Below are 8,904 nucleotides of genomic sequence, written 5' to 3'. Positions count from 1 at the left end.
GCGCAACGCCACCACCCTGCCGCCCGCCTGCCCGCAGAACCTGCACGGGGCGCTGCCCGCCATCATGCTGCCTGTGTGGTTCACCGACAACTTGGAGGCGGCCGCCACCTACGTGCAGAACCAGAGCGAGGACTGCCTGTACCTCAACCTCTACGTGCCCACCGAGGACGGTAAGGGCGCGGGCACAAAGCCGGGCACCCCGTGGACACAGCCCACAAACGCACATGCAGACCCTCAGGCACTGGCACTGCTCTCGGGCTCAGAGCTGGGCCTTTGTGGGGGCAGTGAGAGACGGAGTGTCCCTGCAGCCTCTACGTGCCCCCTGAGGATTGTAAGGGTGCCTCCAGGCAGTCCCAGGCACACACCCTGCAGACAGCTGCCCCATAAGACCCACAGGGGGTCATGGTAGGGATAGCAGGCACTGGTCTAGGCTCACCCACTCTCTCCCCAAGGAGGCACAGTCTGCCAGCTAATCTCAACCTGGACACGGAGGGGGAATCAGGTGATCCACCCTCTGCTCAGACACCCACTCCAACCTTGCCCCACCTCCCGCTGCCAGACCTGAGCTTGTTCCTGGCAGAATACCCAGGTTAGCTACATCTGCACTTCAGGACGACGCAGGCTCTGCCTCTCCCCCTGGCCAGCGAGGGCTGCCTTCCACCTATCACATCATGTCCAGAGCCCCTTGCCTGAGCTGAGCGCCTTGGCAGTGGTACCGATGTCCTTCTCTTCTCCCTTGAGCTCTGTACTCCCCTGAAGGATCAGGGAAGCTCCTTGTCGAGGGCCCCTCCGCTCACAGCACAGCCCACCCATCTTCCCTGGGGCTCTCGAACTTCTGTTCTTAATGAACTCTTGTTCACTACAGGACTGCTCATAGCCCCTGGCACACTCCCTCTGTGCAGCTCTCTACCCTCCATGCTCAGCACTCCAAGACTAATCAGAACACCTTCTGGAGTCTGAACAGGGTGAATAGGTGGATTCCAGCCATCACAGCAGACCAGCTTCACAAACACCGCCCCGCCCCCCTGCCCCATGGCTCTTCTGATGCCCATCTCACCACGCCAAAACATGGCAGCATCTGCATAGAGACCATCCGCTGCCACCACGCTTCCCACAGGCCATGTTTCCAGCAACCTTACACATAGGCCTGGTACCCAGGAGCCCCTAATGTACCCTGTACACACCCAGCACCTCCACGGCACGTGCTCAAGTCCCGAAACAGACTGCAGATCCCAGCTACTCCACACTTAAATCATCACCCAACCAACTTATACACTGACCTTGTGCTCCAGCACCCCACAGTCACAATTCCCAATACTTTCATATCACACACACCCCCAGCACATCTCTGAAACTGCGTACCGTGTCACCCACACACACCCGTGCTCCTCAGCATCCCTGGATACAGATCATGTGCCTTAAGAACATCCACATGTACACCTTATACCCCAGTAACCCTGCACGCCTGGGCTGTGTGTTCAGCAGGCCCCTCACACCATAGTCCCCAACACCCCCAACACTCCTCAATCATTGTTTACCCCGCTGCTACCTAGGGATCATCCGCACCCGACCTCAGGTGGTGAAAACGTATCCGGCAACCCTGCATCCTACTCACTGAACAAGTACTCCAACACCATGCCCCCTGCACCCACAATCCGCTCCTGCCAAGCACGGAACATCTCATGCACCTCCACCCACCCATGTCTGTCCCAATACCTCCCAAATGGACCATTCACCCTGTATCCCCCATCCTAGCCATACCAATCTCCGTATAAACCACTGCTCCCAACAACCCATACGCACAATGCACAGAGCGTCATCTACTCTAATCCTATTCGAATTTGAAGCACCCTAGTTCCCCATAAGCCATTTATCCCAGTACATGCCCCACCTGCCCCCCAGTACAACACCCTCCACAGGAGAGCCGTGCACGCCACACTCCCCTGCCATCCCAGCGCCTGCCCCATTGTGAGTCCTTCACCTCAGCACCTCCACGCGGGCTGCCCATCCCAGCACTCCCCACTCTCACACAGGCTCTGCACACCCCAGAGCCCCCTCATGGGTGCTGTCTCATCACCCCCCCATGTGAAACATCCACCCTGAACTTGCCACCAATGGACTGTCCACCCCAACACCTCTACACAGTTGTCCGCCCCTGCCTCCACACCACCCTTGCCCACACCTTCTGTATTTTTAGCCACTGCTTATTGCAGACCTGCTTGGGGCCTGACACATTCAGGTGATCTCACTGAATCTTCACACCAGCTCTGGGAGGAAGAGGTTGACTCAGGCGCGCTCACACACGCGCTTCATAGACTCATGTGCACACATGCCCTGCTGACTTGGTCCCCACCCCATCCTCTCACAAAGAAGAGGTCCTGTTCCCAGCGGGTCCCCATGGGGCGATCACTGCCACTTAGGAGACGCCTTCCAGAGCTTGCCTTGGCCTTGACCCATCCTTGGCTTTGACCCATGTACCAGTCCCTGTGTCACTGAGGAAAAACCAATCAGCCTTGGGGAACCCCCAGGCCTCTGGGCTCCAGCTTGCCCCTGACCAGTCCCGTAATCTGGAGGAAGCCCTGACACTGGGTGAACCTGGTGCTCCCGGTACCTGCTGGCACCTGTATGCCAGGCTGGCTCAGGGCACTGTGTTTCTAGTTCCCTGTTTGTGGACTGAACCACCCACTCGGCCGTTGGGGAAGGGGGTGCTTTTTGGCAGTGGAGCAGGGGCAGGGGAGGCGGTGGCTGGTGGCCCTGGTGGGAAAGTCACCATTTTGCGGGGAGGAGAGGAAGCCTGGGTGAGGGACGAGGTTGTGGGGAGTGCGGAGGGTTGAGCTGGAGCGGAGGGCAAGACCTGATGACCCCCTTCCCTGCTTTGCCCATACTGGGGACTGGGGTGAGAAGCCAGGCCTGTGAGTACGGATAGATGAGAAGTACTGGCGGTGAGGCTGGGTAGCGGGCAGGCAGCCCCAGCTGACCTTCCCATAGCCCCACAGTGGGGAGCGGAAGGCTTCTGGGGCTGAGCTGTGGGGCAGGCTGCCCCCCAACCCTGTCCTGCCCGCTGCCCTGCAGAGTGGTCCAGACGGAAGCAGAGTCTTTTCTGCTGCAGTCTCTCCTCCCTACAGCCTTGTGGGGGCAGGCAGGTGCTTCGCTGGCCCTGAAGGGGGCCTTCTGAGAGGTGGCCTGGGTGGCAAGCTGGCCTTGGTCTCCCAGGGGCTCTGGGTGGGCTTCCTCTCCCCTCCCACCCCACCTCTAACACTGTTTCATTTCCAGCCATTAGCAAACACATCGACAAGCCAAAACCTTTCCAGCCAAGTGGATATGTCTTAAGACAGGCCTCAGCCCACTCAGGCACCCCACCCCCCCAAAACCAGCCTTTTCTTTGGGGCATGACTTTTTCCGGGGAGGGGAACAAAATTGGGTTGTAGAAACGTTTTTCTCTTTTCTTGGTTTCTTTTTCTTGCAAACAAATTTTGCTTTTTTTGGCTTATTTTTTCTGCCTCCCCCACCCTCCCCTTTTCTGCTTTCTCTCCTCCCCTCCCCATCCACCACCTCCCCCCGACCCCCATCTTTCCCCACAAAATTGTCCTTTTTTCTCTGTTTTGTGTTCCCGGTCTTAGGTCCGCTCACAAAAAAACGTGACGAGGCGACGCTCAATCCGCCAGACACAGGTAGATTTAAAAATCCCGCTGCTGCATGTGGTTGCTTATAAGAGGAAGTTCATGGCCCTGCCCCTCACTAAATGTCCCCACAGCCCTCAAGGCCCCTCAGTCGTTCTCCCAACTAAAATGAAAAAGAAAAGAAAAGAAAAATTTTTAATAATTGGAAAAAAGAATTATGAAAACTTCAAACGAAATTTGAACAATGTTGGACCCACTAGAAAACCTGCCAGAAAAGCTAAACATGTTGAAAATAAGCTGAAAAACAAAAAGAAATTGGAATGTCAGAAAAAGAAATTCAAAAGATTTGGATAAAATGTTTAGAATTTGAAAGAAATCTGGACGGTTTTGAAACTTGTGAAATGTAACATTTGAAAAAAACAATTTGAAATTGGAGCAAAACAACAGTTCAAAAAAAATTTAAAAGTTGGCAAATTGATGACACCATTGAAACATCAGAAGCCTGTTGCAATTTCCAAAAGCCTGTCAGACACAGAAAACGCAAACATTTGAAGTGAATGAAAGAATTTGACAATTTTTGAAAGCAGGGCCCAATATCTTGAAGTTTCACCACAAAATTTTGAAAAAAAAAATGCAAAGAATTTTTTTCTTTTTTTCTTTTTTTCCAAAACGGATCTTTTTGTTTTTTCTTTTCTTGTTGAATCTGCCCCGAGAGCTTCTTGCTTTTTGGTTGTTTTTTTTTTTCTTTCTTTCTTTCTTCTTTCTTGATCCTGTTTTTGTTGTTGGTTTTGAATTCTTGTTGCCCCAGCCCCTCTTCCTGCTCCTTCCCTTTCTGACCCCTCCTCCCCCGACACTGGGAGAGGGGTGGGGTGAGGATGGGAGAACTGAGGACAATTAGGACAGGACCTTGGAAGGAAGGAGATTCCAGCCTGAAACTGCTGGAAGGTCACTTGAGGTTCAGGAGCAAAGGAGAGGACAGGATTTGGGGAGAACACAGCGAGGGTGCTGCCCACCTGGGAGCTCTGGTGGAAGCAGTCAGGAGCATGGGGGCTGCAGAGGGGGTCTTAGGGATGGGAGGCAGGAAGCTGTCTGTGAGGTCAAGGAGAATGTCTTAGTGACCTGCAGGTTGACCTTCTGGCAGGAGGGATGTTTCTAGCAGGATGAGGGAAGTGGGCAGAGGCGCTGGGACCAGCTGTGGAGGCCCAGGCCTGGCTTTGGTTTGCTGAGTGTCCAGGCTAGCAGGGAGGGCTGGTGTTAAGAACGAGGAGGACCTGTGGGCCGGGGTGACCCCAGCCCTAGCACTATGGCTGAATCATGGGGAGCTGCAGGGGCAGGGGAGGGTACTGTAGCCTCGGCGACCCTGGCAAGCACTGTCAGACTCCCACCTCCTCTGGAATTAGTCACCCTTCAGTCCAATCTGGAGCGACCCAAGGACCTGATCACATGTGGCAGTGATCAGGGGATCCTCTGGGGGTATGGCGGGAAGGAGTCCAGTGCAGAACCCAGGGCTCAGGCCAGTTTGGGGGTATCCAAGACTCAGCTGCACCCTGGCTTCATTAAGCAGGCTCTTCCTCCTCCTGCCACAGTAATTAGGCTGGGGGTTGCCATGGTGACTGGGGAGGTGACCTAGAAAGGAATTAGGGCGGGGAGGAGACCAAGCCCCAGGGACCCTAGGCCCAGCACCCCTCACCCACAGACCAGGGACCCTAGGCCTGACACCCCTCACCCACCGACCAGGGTACCATGTGGAGTGGAGGCCCAAGGCCTGAGTCAGAGGAGATGCCAGGACCCTCCCAGCAGCTCCAGCTCCAGTTCTAGCCTCGGGAGCTTGCTTGTCCCAGGGACAGGAAGGAGATGTCCTATGTGGGGGGGCGTTGGGGGTTCCCTGGATCCAGCAGATGCCCTAAGGAGGGCCACTGCCCACCCCCAGCCTCTATGGGGTTTCTTGGAAGGTCTGCATTGGAGAAGTGCCTCGGGGAAGGCTGGCAGAGGGTGGGGAGGGACCGTCTGCCAGGGCTAGCTGGGGAGGGAGGAGGGGAATCCGGTCTTGCCCCCCAGGGATGGGAGTGACATGTCCCCTGAGCTCCAGGCCAGTCCTCAGCAGGCCTGGGAGCTGGGCGGTGCTGCTTCCGGTCTGACTGTGTCCTTGTCCCTGACCCCCTGGCCCGCCTGCCCACCCCCTCCCCACGCAGATATCCGTGACCCTGGGAAGAAGCCTGTGATGCTGTTTCTCCACGGCGGCTCCTACATGGAGGGGACCGGAAACATGTTCGATGGCTCAGTCCTGGCCGCCTACGGCAACGTCATTGTAGCCACGCTCAACTACCGTCTTGGGGTGCTCGGTGAGGGTGGGCAGCCAACTCTGGGGATCGGGGGAGTCTGGGAGGTGTGCCTGGTGGGCAGGGTTCGTCCACATCCAGTAGAATGGCTTCTGGGCTGGACTGAGCTGCCCAGAAAGAGGGCAGGGGCGCTGTGGCACCTCCAGGGAGCCCTCTTCTTCTCTACTCCCAGGTTTTCTCAGCACCGGGGACCAGGCTGCAAAAGGCAACTATGGGCTCCTGGACCAGATCCAGGCCCTGCGCTGGCTCAGTGAAAACATCGCCCACTTTGGGGGCGACCCCGAGCGTATCACCATCTTTGGGTCTGGGGCAGGGGCCTCCTGCGTCAACCTTCTGATCCTCTCCCACCATTCAGAAGGTACCAGCAGTGTCCCAGCCTGTCCCACCCTTCCCGACCCTGCCAGCTCCCCCTTCTCCTTCAGGCTAGTCCTCACAACCTGGCCTGAGGTCTGCCTGTCCCACCAGGGCTGTTCCAGAAGGCCATCGCCCAGAGTGGCACCGCCATTTCCAGCTGGTCTGTCAACTACCAGCCGCTCAAGTACACGCGGCTGCTGGCAGCCAAGGTGGGCTGTGACCGAGAGGACAGCGCTGAAGCTGTGGAGTGTCTGCGCCGGAAGCCCTCCCGGGAGCTGGTGGACCAGGACGTGCAGCCTGCCCGGTATGGGATGGGAGAGGGCTGGGTCCAGGCCTTCACTCTCCTTGCTGGTTCCAAGGAGGCTGAGGTGAGAAGTGCCTGTGGGCATCCCCTTTGGCAAGGAGAAATGGGCTTCAGGCGCCCAGTAGGCGGCCTCCTCTCTCAAGCCTTCCTTCAGTGGAGGTGCTCAGACAGAGCAGGTGAGCACAGGGTGCCGTGAAGTGCTTTGGGAAGACTTCGGAGAGGCCAGATCCCCCAAAGGACCCATTGGAGGATTTCAAGTAGGGAAGAAGGGTCTTGCAGGTAGAGGGAAGCATCTGTATGTGGGCTTAGCAGGCCACGGGCCAAGAGGAGGCCAGTGAGCAGGTGGTGAGACCCTGACCGCTTCTCCCCAGCTACCACATCGCTTTTGGGCCCGTGGTGGACGGCGACGTGGTCCCTGATGACCCTGAGATCCTCATGCAGCAGGGAGAATTCCTCAACTATGACATGCTCATCGGCGTCAACCAGGGAGAGGGCCTCAAGTTCGTGGAGGACTCTGCAGAGAGCGAGGACGGGGTGTCTGCCAGCGCCTTCGACTTCACGGTCTCCAACTTTGTGGACAACCTGTATGGCTACCCGGAAGGCAAGGATGTGCTTCGGGAGACCATCAAGTTTATGTACACAGACTGGGCCGACCGGGACAATGGCGAAATGCGCCGCAAAACCCTGCTGGCGCTCTTTACTGACCACCAATGGGTGGCACCAGCTGTGGCCACCGCCAAGCTGCACGCCGACTACCAGTCTCCTGTCTACTTTTACACCTTCTACCACCACTGCCAGGCGGAGGGCCGGCCTGAGTGGGCAGATGCGGCTCACGGGGATGAACTGCCCTATGTCTTTGGCGTGCCCATGGTGGGTGCCACCGACCTGTTCCCCTGCAACTTCTCCAAGAATGATGTCATGCTCAGTGCCGTGGTCATGACCTACTGGACCAACTTTGCCAAGACTGGGTGAGGGCCAGAGGGGCTGGGTGGGGCTGGGTGGGGCTTGGCGGGCCCTCCTTCCTTCACGTGGCCACCATTCCTCTGTTAAGGCACTCACTCTGGCCCGCTCTCCTGATCGAGTGAAAGCAACCCAGACACCTCTGTGCTAGGCACTGAGTTGAGTGTTGGAGACTCAGCAGTATCAGACAGAGAGGCCCCTGTTCTTTCTGGGGAGTAGGGGGCCCATTCGGTGGTTTTGGCTTGGCGTCCATGTCTCCCTCCTTGCCTGATCCCCCCTGCCCAACCTCCCTAGAGCTCTGCACCTCTGGCTGACTGCTCAGGTGTGTGTGTCTGAGTGTGTGCAAGAGTTTGTGTCTGTCTCTTCGCTTCGGTCTCTGTCTCTCTCTGGAAATCCGCTGACACCTCTTCTCCCTCTGCTGCTCTCTTACGTCTGTTTACTTTTCGCTGTCTCCGGCTGCCGGCTGATTTCAGCCTCGCTGTGTCTCTGCCTCTGGCTGTCCCTCCCATGTCTTTGACCCTGTCTCTGTTTCATTCAGGCTCAGCTTCGGCTTCTCCGGGACTATCTCTGTGTCTGTCCCTGCCCCTCTGCCCGCATTTCTGGCTGTCTCTGGCTGTCTGTCTCCATCCCTATTTGTCTCTCTGGCGTTGTCTCCTGCAGTTGCTCTGTCTCTCCATCTCCATCTATGTCTCTCTGCCTCTGTGACTTTTTCTCTGGCTTTCTTGCTGTCCCCCTGTCTCTCTGCATCTCTGTCTGGCTCCCTTCCCACTGCCACCCACCCTCCTTCAGAGCCTTGCCCTCACTCCTCCTTTCCCTGCCCTCCTGTGCCCACAGGGACCCCAACCAGCCAGTGCCGCAGGATACCAAGTTCATTCACACTAAGCCCAATCGCTTCGAGGAGGTGGTATGGAGCAAATTCAACAGCAAGGAGAAGCAGTATCTGCACATAGGCCTGAAGCCACGTGTACGCGACAACTACCGCGCCAACAAGGTGGCCTTCTGGCTGGAGCTCGTGCCCCACCTGCACAACCTGCACACGGAGCTCTTCACCACCACCACGCGCCTGCCTCCCTACGCCACGCGCTGGCCGCCTCGTCCCCCTGCTGGCGCCCCGGGCACACGTCGGCCCCCGCCGCCCGCCACCCTGCCTCCCGAGCCTGAGCCCGAGCCCGGCCCGAGGGCCTACGACCGCTTCCCCGGGGACTCGCGGGACTACTCCACGGAGTTGAGCGTCACCGTGGCCGTGGGTGCCTCCCTCCTCTTCCTCAACATCCTGGCCTTTGCTGCCCTCTACTACAAGCGGGACCGGCGGCAGGAGCTGCGGTGC

General features: G+C 57.6%; 1 protein-coding gene across 1 annotated transcript in view; it reads left to right on the top strand.

The window, feature by feature from the left end:
• The first annotated feature begins 36 nt into the window (after nt 1-36).
• The window catches only part of NLGN2 (neuroligin 2), a 10,619-nt gene continuing 1,751 nt past the window's right edge, over nt 37-8,904 (top strand). Inside the window, exons 1-7 of the mRNA XM_011994739.1 lie at nt 37-170; nt 3,621-3,671; nt 5,813-5,962; nt 6,132-6,326; nt 6,407-6,617; nt 6,989-7,585; nt 8,412-8,900. Coding sequence (XP_011850129.1) covers nt 65-170; nt 3,621-3,671; nt 5,813-5,962; nt 6,132-6,326; nt 6,407-6,617; nt 6,989-7,585; nt 8,412-8,900 — 1,799 coding nt within the window. The 5' untranslated portion in view covers nt 37-64. The remainder of the gene's footprint in view (nt 171-3,620; nt 3,672-5,812; nt 5,963-6,131; nt 6,327-6,406; nt 6,618-6,988; nt 7,586-8,411; nt 8,901-8,904) is intronic.

Source organism: Mandrillus leucophaeus, unplaced genomic scaffold, assembly GCF_000951045.1.
Source record: "Mandrillus leucophaeus isolate KB7577 unplaced genomic scaffold, Mleu.le_1.0 Scaffold46, whole genome shotgun sequence".
Taxonomy (NCBI): domain Eukaryota; kingdom Metazoa; phylum Chordata; class Mammalia; order Primates; family Cercopithecidae; genus Mandrillus; species Mandrillus leucophaeus.
This window is presented reverse-complemented; position numbering and strand designations above follow the sequence as displayed.